Genomic DNA, 14,055 nt, shown 5'->3' with positions numbered 1-14,055 from the left:
ATTCAAAAGCTTATTATTCAACTCTACATTTGAATCAGGTGTTGGTTGGAAAACATGCAGGATATCGGCCCTCAAGGACTGGCGTGGCGTACGGTATGTTCTGCCTTCTATTTTGCATGATTTTGAATGTGATTGGTTAACTGGTTAATTCGGCAGTTCTAGTAAGTTGTGTACAGTTACAGTCTGCACTTTATTTTTATCAGCCCTCTTTAAAAGTGTTTTTTTTTTCTTTTACATTTAGATTGTATTTCACATCAATGGTGAAAAAAATATTATCGTTTTTTGGGTCTTGTATCTCATATCCACTTGCAACAATCGTTTTCTGGTAGTTCAGCGGTTAGGCAGTCAGTGCACTATTTTTCTGACTACAGTTCTATCACTCCCGCTCTTGGTGTGATGCATCAGTATTTGTCAAATCTTTCAAAATGAATTGTTTAATGTACATAGTGTATCTTGAACACACAGTTGGAGAGTGCCAGTTACCACTAGAATGCAGACACGGTAACCTATTCAAATGCTAACTTTTTAATGCAGTGGACCTCATTAATGTTTACATTATCAAGGTCCTTTTTTTAGGGAGACATGAACAGTTTGGTTGTCTCTGTATTTTAATTTTTTATTTCTATTTTTTCACTGGATGCATTCTGAGAGCAACAGTTTAAAATGTCCATCCCTTAATATAACTCCAATGAAGCCTTAATGGTTAGGATTATTTATTGTATTTTATTTTATTCTTTTTTTTTGCAATAGTCAAAGGCAGTGTGACAAAGAAAAAGTTGGAAATACATGTTGAAACTGGAATTGTATCATCAGTGGCCTCAAAATGCATGGCAATTTTGGGTCTACCAATTTAGGGTATAAACAAGCTTATTCTGTTTTGACTGTGAATATAGTGTTCTCCACCCTTTCTGTGTCTATAGCAAGGAGATCTATTGCTGTGTTGCACACTTCCGTTTCAAATTCTGTAAACTTCACAATGGATTAAGGAAGTGTTTACTCTCCTCATGCATTTCAAACTGCCTGTGGATAATGAAATAGCAGGGTTCAAATCATGTCGTGTTACATTTGTAAAATTATATCAGAATTTAGGATCATTTTTCTTTGCGGTTGATCCATTAAACAAATACTAATAATCCTTCTTGCATATGTATTTTGGGGGGTCTCAATTCTCTAAGTTGGATTTCTGACAGAAAATGTATTTATTTCTTTGGAACCCGTAGAATCAGAGTTAAAACTGATATAAACAAAGAAGTGAATTAATTTCAAAATCAACGCCCAAGGAGAGCAACTTCATTGAATTCACTCTCAGCTATCAAAATATGAACAAAACAAAAAAATGGTTTTTGTCACGGATAAGCCGCACTGGACTATAAACTGCGGGTAATAACATCAGATTTTTTTTTTTGTAATTGTCTGCCAACATCCTCTCTTTAACAGACTGAACATGTCTGCATGTTTAGTGCCAACATATTTATCGAAAATAGATGGATGGATGGATATTTTCAACACTAACAGAATACTGTTTGTTAAATAGCAGTTCAAACCCTAAATCAATACTTGAATAGCACCTTTTTTTGTCTGCCTTTGTTTGATACATTATTTTAGTGAACATAAAAACACATTCCACATAATTCATATGAACAATCGTAAATACATCAATAAAATCATATACTGTATACTGTGTACTTACACATCACAAATCACCCCTAATTTTATACATTCTCTTATTCAATTTAGACATTAAATATATATATATATATATATATATATATATATATATATATATATATATATATATATATATATATATATATATATATATATAAAATCGTATTTTCCGGACCAATATATAAACTGCAGCAGCAAAATATGAGCAAAAAAATGGTTTTTGTCACGGATAAGCCGCACTGGACTATAAGCTGCAGGTAATAACATCAGATCTTTATGCAAAAAGATGTTGTATGAAGTTTTTTTTTAGTCATTTAATTTTTTTTTGTAATTGTCTGCCAACATCCTCTCTTTAACAGACTGAACATGTCTGCATGTTTAGTGCCAACATATATATATATATATATATATATATATATATATATATATATATATATATATATATATATATATATAATTTTTTTTTTTTTTCCGATAATATATTTTTTAAACTCTTTTTAAACACAGCCATTGATACCCACCATTGATACCCACATTTGCTTGCTGGTGGCTAGCAAAAAAAAAAGAAAAGAAAAAAAACCCTGCCAAAAAACAGTTAAACCACACTGGACTATAAGCCGCAGGGCTCAAATCATGAGTCATCATGAATTCTCCAGTTTCCTGTTTGCGTGTAGCAATCATAAACCGGAATTTTACCTTATACTCTATTTCCCATCAAAGACGCAGACGTCTGTGACGTTAAAAGACGAAAGTTCTTTCTGACTGGACAGAGTTGGCAAAACTACTGCCACCAAGCAGCTTGGCATGCTTGTAAATGAATAAAAACACATTATGTGGATTTAGTGTAGCAGCATGTTATTTAAAAAATAAACAAAGCTGTATGGACTTTTTTTTTTCTCGCACGAAGAAAGTATAATTATATGTGTTTAAATAGCATGGTTTTGTCTGGACAAGGCAACCTTTTTTTTCTCAATTTTGCAAATTGTATAGAATTGTATGTCTTGATAGGAGTGGATTATGTCATATTTCACCTGCAGCTGCTTCATGCATATCTTAAATATATCACTGATGTCAAGAGGTTGACTTTTGAGAAGAATAATGGTAAATACACATAGCCGTAATGGTATTTCAAGCAACAAAACTAGCAAATTCATCTGAAAGTCTACAAACACTACACAATACATCTCCTCTACCTTCACAAAAAAGCCTCTGGGATGTAGATGAACAAAGACAGCTTTGATAAGATAATTAGGCTCTGTAAATGCAAGCGATTAGCAGACATAATGGTTATGTCTGCTGGTTATATTCTCAAACATTGAGTCTGGAGTAGTTTATCTTCATTATTGTGCTGCTGATACCGACTAATACCTCAATTAGTCAGAAGAAGAATGTGTGTCAGCAGCATCTGCTGTCATTCAATAAACAGGTGAGTCAGTATTACAATTAAAAGCATATATTGTGCTACATTGTGAGTTTGTCACATTCCCCAGCAATGTCATTTATGTCGCTCTTCCATTACAGTTTCCGTAATGGCCCTACAACACACACACTGATTTTGCTTGACCTGGTCTGGCCTCCGTTGATTTTCCATTACAACACATGCAGGCCGAAAAAGAGGAAAGAAGAGAGCATTGGGATGTGTTCACTTGAACCGTGTAAGCCTGAACTTCACACTCGCAGCTTGTGGTGTTCTGCCATTGTCTTTTCACCAATGTTAAGTCTTGGCCACTGTTTTTACAGTGATTTAAAATATAAATTGTCGTTGCATGATGTCACATTGCAAAGTAAAGCTCATTAAATACACTTAAGCTTTCATCTCATTCATTTGGCTGTGTCTCCAAGTCAATCTCTCAGCCCCCCGTCACCCTTCGGCGTTTGCTTCAAGCCACCGTGACGCGGCTCCGTGGAGCGATGAGGTTCTGAGCTGTGGCCGGAGAACTCCCATTCAAATATGGGTCTCAGCAAGTGGTTTGTGCACTCACAAAAACCTTTACCTCCAGAAACACCATTTTATTTATTTCTACATATATTTGTATATTTGTAAATATAGATCTGCTGTAACACCAAAAAATGTAATAGAAAAGCAAATATCCAGGTCCAAGCAAGGCTGTTCTGATATGGAACAGTAACCATGACCACATCAATGTCTCCAGTATTTATTCCAACTTGGGAAACTGTGCCACATTCAAGTTTTGAACCTGAGGCAATTTAAGTGAGTTTCAAACATCAGGCTGTCTTTCCAGTCAGAGCTACATACTGATCATATTAAACAGGAAACAACCCTCTCCAAGCCTTGTCTCTGGGCGGTGTTGCATTGAACAATGATTTGTGGTGACTCATTTATTTCAATTTGTATCTGATGAAACCAAGAATAGGTTTCATTCCCAAGTCATGCGTAAAGTCAGGGTTCGCTACAACTGAGGTTACTATCTTTGCCAACCTGTATGTGATTTTTCCACAACTACTCGCCTCATTGTGGACAAGAATATTGATTTAGTGATTTCTCCATGTCCTCCGTAACTGGACAAAAATATCAAATTTGTGATCGCCCCATAAATGCCCTTCTTAAGGTCCAAAATATCAAAGTAACCAAAATATCAAAGTGTCAAAGTTTATGAAAATAAGGGATGAGAAAACAATGTACATCATTGCTAACATGTTTTTAATCTGACTATCCAAATAGGCCGGAATTCCTCAAATGTCTTTTCACAAATGCTTTATATAAATGCTCATAGCAACTAATAAAAGTCACTATAGTGTTATCCTCCAGGCGGCACAGTAGAAGCATGCTTAGCACGTTCGCCTCGTGGTGCGGAGCTCACGTATTCAATTCTCGCACTGTACTTTCTGTGTGGAGTTTGCAGGTTTCCCCGTGCCTGCATGTTTTTTTCTCTGTTTCCCCCCACATTCTCAAAAACATGCACTGTAGGTACCTTGGGAACTCCAAAATGCCCTTAGATGTATTTGTGAGTGTGAGCCGTTGTTCATCTATGTGTTGCCTGTGATTGGCTGGCAAGCAATTCGGGATGTACCTCGCCTACTGCCCAAAGACAGCTCGTCGTGAGAATGGATGAATGTTGTCCTCCAGCACAAAACTAAACGAAAGACAGACTTGCCCATGTGTTCATCATGGGATCCGGACAATAGTAAATGTAATCCATCTGCCAAACCGTCTATCCTCACAAAATACAGTGACAATCAACCATATTTTGTGAGGATAGGCGGTTCGGTTCTGAGATTTCTTTCTGTGACAATTCTGTTTCTACTTTGAATTCAACGTCACAAACAGGAGGGCAACGCTCCTCTGTAATGTTTACTTGAGAAGCATGCTCCTCCCACCAAAAGAGAATGACAATGGATTAGATTTAGTTGAAACGTGCCTTGCATGTAATAATATGTAATAATGTTACGTAAATACCGTCGTTTTGAGCTCTTCTTTATGTAGTCATTTCATGCAATATTGTCAAGTGATGACACGACGACGTACATCCGTGGCAGAGTGAAAAGTCCACGCAGGGAGAAATGAAAATCGAATATGAACACTGATAACCTTGACGACTAGTGCCAGCCCTGCCTCATAATGCTCACAGTGCATCGTTAAAGTGACTCTTATTTTCTTTTTGTGGCCTAATGCATAAAAATATAATATATATGATAAACTATCAATAAATTCTCGTCACGGACCACATTAGATGGCGAGTAATCTTGCCACAAAACTCTTACATCTAAATTTTCCATTGTGGTAATATGTTCTCTTTAAAACACACATACAGTACATACAACACAGCCTCCTACAGAAACGCACCCACATCTGAGTCCCTTTCTTTTGACTCAAAAATGGCTTGAGTCACCCTATCTCTCCTCTAGCCAGGAGCATGCAGCAGGATATTCTTAACTTGACTTTCATAAGAAGGTGCAGGTATCAGGACAAATATATCTCACCCCCTTACCATATTTGTACCAGGTTACTCTCGGTAGCCCTCTGACCTTCAGTTGCATTCCAGCAGGCGGAAAACACGGTGTTTTGCCTTGGTTAATATGTTGCTCCCTGCTGGTGCTCCGGGACTGATAGTGACAAGGTGGATAAGGTTCCAGCCTCAGCTGAAAGTAGCGTGAAGACAGCAAATGCAACTGTGTTTTGCCTTTGACTTTTAGAGTCATGTCTGTTAACTTCTTGAGTACAGTTATAATTCTACTCAAACTGTCAGCAGGAAAAGTTTGATGATCGTTTGAAATGTGTACTACCATCTGTGACTCCTGACTAAATTTGTTCTCACTATACGTGTTCAAATGAGGAAAAGTCAGCTGCTGTGACACTACTCGCAGCTGCTGGCGATACAAACAAGGATTTTCACGGATTATGCTCTCCGAGCGGTTGTCAGGTCGAGAGGGTTTCAGACAGGAATGGGATTTTGCCTGATCACTCTTTTTACTAAGAGCAGGACAAAACAGATCGCTGCTAGTAGTTTGCATTCAAGCTAACAAGCTACCGCAGCAGTGTTTGTCAATGCAGAGCAATTTTGGTGAATGGTGCTTGATGGCCCGTGAGTCCTGTGAACAAAATTGTGCGAGCACGTCAAGGTGCCACCAAAAAGGACAACAACAGCAATTGAGGAAGAATTGGACTGCTAAACAAAGTTTTGGAGAAAACTGCCACATATCCAAATCAACAGAAAACGATCATGAATGTAATGGAGGAAATGAAAACCCAAACCGGAAAAGGAGGAGAAGGATGAAAGAATACATGTTTTGGAAAGTCTCGCAGATCATAAACAGGACACCAGGATTAACGATTAATAATCACCGGTTTGCCCATCAAGCCAAAATCATACGCAAAGGCACTGTCAGAAGATAGGGAACCTACAGAGATGGGCCAGGAGTCGGCGGAACAACATGTGGTCAACTTTCTCAACAACAAAGATGCTTGTGTAGACACAGAAAACTTTGAAGCTTGCAACCCACTTGCTAAAAGGCCCAAACGTGGAAATGCTGTCATTATCAGATTTGTAAATAGAAAGCATAGAACAGCTGTGCTCAAACCAGGGAAAGAAAATCAAAAGGGTCCGATGTGTATACAAATGAGCACTTGGCTAAAAAACAACCAAAAAAATAATAATATCGCAAGACAAGCTCATACCTTGAGAAAGCAGAAGACAATCCAAGATGCTTGGACATAAAACTGCAAGGTATTAACAAAACTAAATGGTTCCCCAGAAGAGCCCAGGGTACTATGTATTAGACAGGTCCACGACTTGGGCAATTAAATGCCAACAAAAAAAGTAACATCTGACACTATGGTATGTATAACCATGACCGGCAAGACCTATGATGACACTAAATCTGGAGATGATATCAATGCTCCTTGAACTTAATACATCTATATATGAATGAGGAACACTTAATCTGATTAGTAACGTTGAGCCTGATGCAAACCTTTACCATAATTGTGGGTAGTATGTGTAAATACCATCAAGATTTTCGGATCACATGAGATACCACTGAAATATAATCAATAATTCACTTGAATAGTCAAAGTCTGTATGCAAACCTCTGCACAATAAATGATCTTATCAATACATTTAAAAGACCATTTGATGTTATAACAATAATATGAAACATGGATAAACAAGTACAGACTTGATTACTTCACAATGGGAGTATATGAAATGTTCTGGTTGAAATCATAAAAGTGGATCATAAATGGAATAGTTTTCAAGTAAAAGAGTTAGAAAACATGTCTCTTCCTTTTGACAATCTAATGTAGTGCCTTATAGTAGAATTACAGTTTTGAAAATGAACTTACAAACAATGTAGATAGGTAAAAAACAACTTTATTTCATTTATCTAGACCTATAACTGGATGATACCAAGAGCTGGTACCTGTAGTACTTCTGATGAGTGTAATTTAACACAATGACAACTCACTATAGTGAGCAACTACCTTTATTTCTGACATAAATCGCTGATGTCAAACGACCGCATAAGGAGGACTCCGATTTTTTTTTTTTTTTTTTCTGCCTTCGGTGCCGGTGGCCGGTGTTGGCCAGCGACCGCGAGACTCGATACCAAAAGGCCGGTATCAGCACAATACCTGGTGCTGGTACTCGCCAATCCATTGACAATAGACACATTTATATGATCAATCGTGAGGTTTAGGGTCAGTTTCAGGAAACAGCATCAGTGTAGATGCGGTCTGAAATTCGGTAGTCTCACAAAACACAATTTCATCAATCTTCTTTCTTTGGAATTTGTAGTTATACTAAAGCTGCAGTTCACCTACTTAAAAAATGCCTCCGGAGGAAAGCAACAAATCAGGCAGTGAATCATTTGGAAATTGCAAACACAGACCACAGGGAGAACTGCCAAGCTTTAGTGAGAGCTTGTTGTACTCACATCATTAATTTCATTAAAAGTCCATCTAAGATTGAGGCCTCAGGGAGAACCTGTTCACTTTTATTCCAGGGAAGTCTAGACTTAGCCGAGCAAGTGTTCGGTTCCCGTCCTCCAAAAATGGAATCATTATTTTCCAGTGTTGTGTTTTAAAGCGGAACCCGAAGGGGAAAAGATGTTGGAATGCTTTATTCTTACCTGAAGAACTTTAAAGCCACCAGTTCTGGTCACGGCAAGTCACAGTGGTGCTTTAATTGCAGCGGGGCTCCCATCCATCATGCCCCTTGCGGCCCACACCTGAATTCTCCCAGATCTCGAAGCGGCGCTCCTTACCCTTCACAGTCTGCCGACTGAGCATAGCAGCCGCTGTCCCAACACTGCACATTCCCCTCATGGGTGCTACCTTTGTGCATGGAAGCTTCTACTGGGGTTTAAGCATACGAGCGTGTCACGTCATGCACATAAGACATATACGGGAGGGACTTCCAATGACAATTAAAAAAAAAGAAAATTGTGGGTTCAACTATAGTCTAGTGCTCGGCAAGAAAATCGATATATAGCGATACGAAGTCACGCAATACGCATATTGCAGTTCGATATTCAGTTTCCAATATATCGCGTATCAGTTTTGGAAAGCCTTATTTTCTTAATATTTCTTTTTTCTTTTTTAACCAAGCTGATCCGGAATGGCTTCCGTATCACGACTTTTGCCACATTCCACATTAAATGTTACAATAAGTTACCCTTCAAGTGAGGCCATGTTCCAAAGCAAAAGTGGTGGCAGAGTAAGAAGGCAAACAGCAGAAAAAGAAAACTTTGTTACAAAGAAAGCATTTCTTTCATTTCTGCCTTTGTAGTCGTATCTCGGGCTCTCGCACATTGTTCAAGTCATCCGTGCTAAGCTTCTGTTTGTGTGAAGCGCAATAATATCCGAGCAGCCATATTAACGAGCAGTAGAATGTTGTGTTTACTTCAAATGGGAATTTTAAGATTTCAAGTTTTGTTATATGTTATTTCGTTTTGTTTTTTTATATGCTAAGTAATTTTCATAATATGAAGAAAAACAAAACTTGTGTAGAAGCGACCGTATATCGAAATCTCACTGTATTTGATAAATTCTAACAGTAGATTTCTCCTTGTTTTTTGTCATTTTCTTTTCACCAACGTGAGTGACGTCACAGAGTGTTAAGTGGTGCGCAATAAGAGGCCCGAGTGGTAAAGTATTATCTCTGTATTCCTGCCACATAAGCACCATCTGAAAAAGCATTCTCAACTGCTGGGGACATAACACAGTCAAGGGCATGCTTGAAATAATAATAACATGCCAATTTTTTGAAAATGAATGTTTAAAGTGTGCTCATAGATGTCAATGATGTGTGGATATCTGTCGGTCTATTCTTATCATTTCCTTTTGTATTTTTTCAATCAGTGTTCATATATATGCCATCGATTTTTATTTTTTTTACAAACATTGCCCAATATATCGCAATACATTTCACAATACACATTTGCTGTATTTTAATATTGCACTATAGTCTAATTATATTTTTTATGTTGGTTAACACTTAAATAGACCCCTTTGGTATATTTATTTGACTGAAATACTTTTTTATTCATTTATATTTTGTTTATCAGTTGGTAAATGTTTTCGGGTGATAATGTGCTAAATTGCAAGAACACTGAAGGAGATGAGCGAGAGCCAACAAGCTACTTGAACTAATTAAACAAGAGCAAGGGGCTACAAACTTTCTTACAAGTGTGTTTGTGTAAGCGTGTGTAAGTGTGAGGGTGCGCGTACACGTATGTGTGAATGCATGCATGCGCGTGTTTATTCTCAATTATAGTCAAACTAATGACTGCTGAAGTATCTCAGGTCTCTCACGATCCAATTGCTAATATTGTGAGTGTTGCTGATTAACAATCTGAACCGCACCGCAGCAACAGTTAACATAATGGGAGCATTTCTCGGCTTGATGGAAAACAATAACACGCGCGCAGGAAAAAAAGAACAGTTGTCACCACCACAACGGTGAGAAAATACAATTTTTCAGAAGGCTGCCTTTGTTTGGGTCATTTTGAAAGATGATTATTTGTGCGTTTGTAAAATGTAAAAACAAAAAACACGTTCAACCTTGCTGGTAATTATAGCACTTTTTCTTGTGAGCTTGCCAACACACCCCAGTTTGTCCATCAGTATGCTCTCATGGCAGCCATGGGCAGAGGTTAACAAGACCTTAATTGGTATTTTCTTCAAAGCTCACAAAACTCTGGGGCAGCATAAGAAATGTCACATTACCATGTTTTTCAGCCATTTAAAAGCAATGCGATGCTCTCGCTGTCCTGTGAGGACTGATTTTTAAGGACAGGGGTGCTTTAATGGCCACCGTTTTCCTTCATTGGTCAGCAATAAAGGAGTAAAGCTCTTGTCGCGCGGCTCAATCGCATCCCGTAAAATACACTTAACACAAGCATTAATGTGTAATTCGGTCCCCATTCTCAATCCCACTATTTAGAGAACAGCAACAGTTATCCAGACAAATGAGACGTTTGGAGAGGAGCACTCAATAAAAGCTGATACGCACTCTTGACATCATTGTATATTCCTTAAATGTTATGAAAACACAATATACAGAGCAACAATACAATGCTTTTTGCGATGTTGTACAGTCGGGTGGCTGATGGCGAACAAAACATCGTGCCTATTTCTGTACCAACTACATGTACACATTTCATCGGGCCTTTGATTTTCCTATAAAAGTAACAATTTGGCTACGTTCCAAAACTGTTTATTGTGCATTAACATTCTGAACATCTATTGTTTCTTTAAAAATTTACATGCCATCTGAATTTCACGGCTTTATGGAAGCAGATCAGTACTGGCAAATATATTGGTGTAAGAATCCAACAAAAACTGAGAAACAAAAGAAAAAAAATACCACCAAGTAGTGATTCGAAGATGTTTTTTTTTTTGTGTGTGCGTGTGTGTGTCACGTTACATTTGTGGCAAAGTGACAAAGCTTGACGTCATTGAGCCTTTGGCAGGCTGGATATCGTTCTCAATCGAATGTCTGAGTTTCACGTTATATCCAGACCCACTTTCCCCTGAAAGGCAAACGGGTGAGTTGTTTTGAGTGCATCGGTGTCTTATGCCACCTCTTTTAAAGCGCCGTCATTTAACCTTTCCATGTAGTTGCGTAACTCCTTGGAGTCTGCGAGCGCCACGTCCTGACACACCCACTTAATGTCCTGGTCGCGGCATCGGGTCAGCGTACTGACAGTCGGGAAGCCGCTGTCCGAGGGCATGGTGGTGAACGTGGTGAACTGTACTCGCTTCCTCTTAGTCGTGGGCGATTCTCCCTTGCCTTCCTTGGTCGGGCAGCTTGCTTCCGCCGACCGGTGCACCTGGCTCTGGACGTTCTTTTGGGCCGAGCCCCCGTTCAACAAGTGGCTGCCTTCCTCCAGCCCGCTGCCGGAATCTATCATGGAGGTCTGCTCCTCCTGCTGGGGTGACAAACTGATTTCGCTCTCCAGCAGCTCGACCTCGTTTCCAAGCCACACCCAGTCGTGGGCGTGGTTTATGTTTTCTTGGCCCTCCACGGAAAGCTCTTTGTGGCGGTATTTTAATGTGTAGGAGATGCAGTTTATGAGAAACACCAGGATTGCGAGGCAAAAGACTCCCAGGAGGGCGTACATGCCAATCTCCAGATCCGTGAGACCACGAGCAGTCTGTATGAGGTCGTCTTCTATGTTGCGCCCGCGAGGCAGGTCCACTTGAGCGGGGAAGTCGGCAAAGTCTACTGGCATACTCTCACTCCCGTCACCGGACAGTTTGTTCCCGTTGGGGCTGCGTATGACTGCGCTTCCCGTAGTGGTGGCCCCGTTCAACACCCCTTGCTCCATGTCGGATATTGAGCTGCCATAGTAGTGCGTGTCAAACCCCATCCTGTCGGGTGAGGGCGGCCTCCCTCCGTTCTCCATCTCCTCGCCTTCGGTCCCGTAATCGTTGGTCCCTCCTCTGGAGCTGTCGCTGTAACCAAACTTCACCTTGACATTGCAGTTGCCCGCCGCCAGGATACTACGCCGCTTGAATTTCTGGCACATTTCACAAACAGTCATTTCCACCCTGACCAGCGGGCCTTGGCCCTCCGCCTCTGTCACAATGACAGGCCATTTCCACGAGGGGTTCTGCTGCACCGTCACCACGTCCTCATCCAGGGACGTAGCTGTCAGGATGAAAAAGTCAGAGTTGTACAGGTCTAAAGGAGCCACGGAACCGTCGCTGAACTGCAACCAGGCACTGATCAGGGCCTCCTGCGGAAACACCAACAAACCGCAGTAAAGAGACAGAACTTAACACTACATAATACAGTGCCGTACCTAAAAAACTGCTCAGTCAAACCGGTCGTGAGTTTGAACCACCCTCAAATTCCGGGGTGCTCAACGCGTTGACTGTGGTCGACCGATTGATTCTGGAGGTATTATTGGTAGAACCCACGAACAAAAAAAGGATGTTAAACCGTGTCGCTAAAACCTTACCGCAGATGGACCTATGTAACTGTATTTACATAGTATACTATTAATTTCACCAAAAGCACTTCTGTTATTAATATGATTAAGATTAAACCATTACTTTCCTCTTCTTTTTTTTTATGATGCGAGAGATTGCATGGTGACGTCATGTTACGCGTACACGCCTTTTACCATTATTATTCATGATGTTTTTGATTCATCCTACACTCACGGTGATGTTGATTGGCAAACACACAATAGTGACTGTGCCGATTTATTCACATGTTTTGTCATGTAGTTCCACAAATCTCTATTGTTCATTAATCACACGTATTGTGGTGACTGAACGGAGTGAGTGTGTGTGTGTGTGTTTGGGGGGATGGGCGGGGGGTATAATACCATTGTGTGAAATTGAAGACAAAACAATAAAAATTGAAATAACTGCTTCTCATCACTTTCATACAGACATCAAACCGGAGGACTTTGCATATGGCGTGAAAGAAAATATATGGTCTTTCAATATTCTCTGTAGTGGAGGAACAGAGCGGCAAGAAACGTGAAGCAGTAGTTCAGAGACGAGGTTTGATGGGGAGATCAAAGCGCCTACAATGACGATAGCTTGGGGAAATGAGAGAAGGAAGCAAAATGTGATTTGGGGGCCAAGTGGGGGATATAAGTCATATTTGGGTACAGACACTGTGCTGTTGCAATTGCATGCATTCAGATTAAGCTGCTACTTCTATTAGCTGCCCAAGGAAACATATTTGGTCACACTCTCACGTTCAGGTCTTGACTCAACTGGGTTTGGGATATTTGGTGCAAATAAATAGACAGCACATGCGCATTTGCAATGCGCCTTGGTTGTTTATAGACACTGAAATAGAATTACAAAGGTTCAAGTAAAGTTTACATGCCTGATAAAGTGTTTGCATTTAAAAACCTTCCAACTGTGATCTGGATGAAAACAGCCTTTAAAAAAATATTGCTTCGTTTTGATTCAAACTGGTAACTACTGGTACATTACTATTTCTATTGTACTTTGTTAAATATAGGGTCAGATGCTTTTACCTCAGAAACTAAGGATGGATGTATACAAACAAAATCTATCCCACCTAACACTTTTGGGCTTCTTTTAATTTGTGATGGTGAGTTTATCACTCTTCTTGTCTGATTTGGAAATGTTGTTTTGTTGTGGTTTGATTGGGGCGTTTCTTGGCAGGGACTGAAAGATTTTACTTCAGCCAATCACAGAATGTCTTTGCGAGTCAGTGTTGTACCAATGTAGTGACAAATTTGTATCCCTGCTCCTGAAATTTCAATTCCCATGGAAGCTTATGTAGAGGTAATTTTATTTACAGCAGGCTATAGAAGAAGCTAAGCAAACAGGAGGCGTGAGACGTTCATCCACATGGGAGGAGTCGGTTTTATATATTGTGTTTACAAACATTTCCAAAGCAGAGGTGTCAGCCCCCCCCCTTTAAGTTATTC

At 39.7% G+C, this 14,055-nt stretch overlaps 1 protein-coding gene across 1 annotated transcript in view; it reads right to left on the bottom strand.

Annotated features, from left to right (window-relative positions):
* Positions 1–10,418: 10,418 nt before the first annotated feature.
* Positions 10,419–14,055, bottom strand: part of LOC148430006 (transmembrane protein 132C) — a 121,820-nt gene continuing 118,183 nt past the window's right edge. Inside the window, exon 9 of the mRNA XM_088432841.1 lies at positions 10,419–12,369. Within this exon, the coding sequence (XP_088288967.1) occupies positions 11,203–12,369 (1,167 nt within the window). The 3' untranslated portion in view covers positions 10,419–11,202. The remainder of the gene's footprint in view (positions 12,370–14,055) is intronic.

Source organism: Hippichthys cyanospilos, chromosome 1 (genome assembly GCF_059441005.1).
Source record: "Hippichthys cyanospilos isolate Australia breed blue-spotted pipefish chromosome 1, RoL_Hcya_1.0, whole genome shotgun sequence".
Lineage (NCBI taxonomy): Eukaryota > Metazoa > Chordata > Actinopteri > Syngnathiformes > Syngnathidae > Hippichthys > Hippichthys cyanospilos.
Note: the sequence above shows the minus strand (reverse complement) of the source record. Positions and strands in the feature narration are given on the sequence as shown.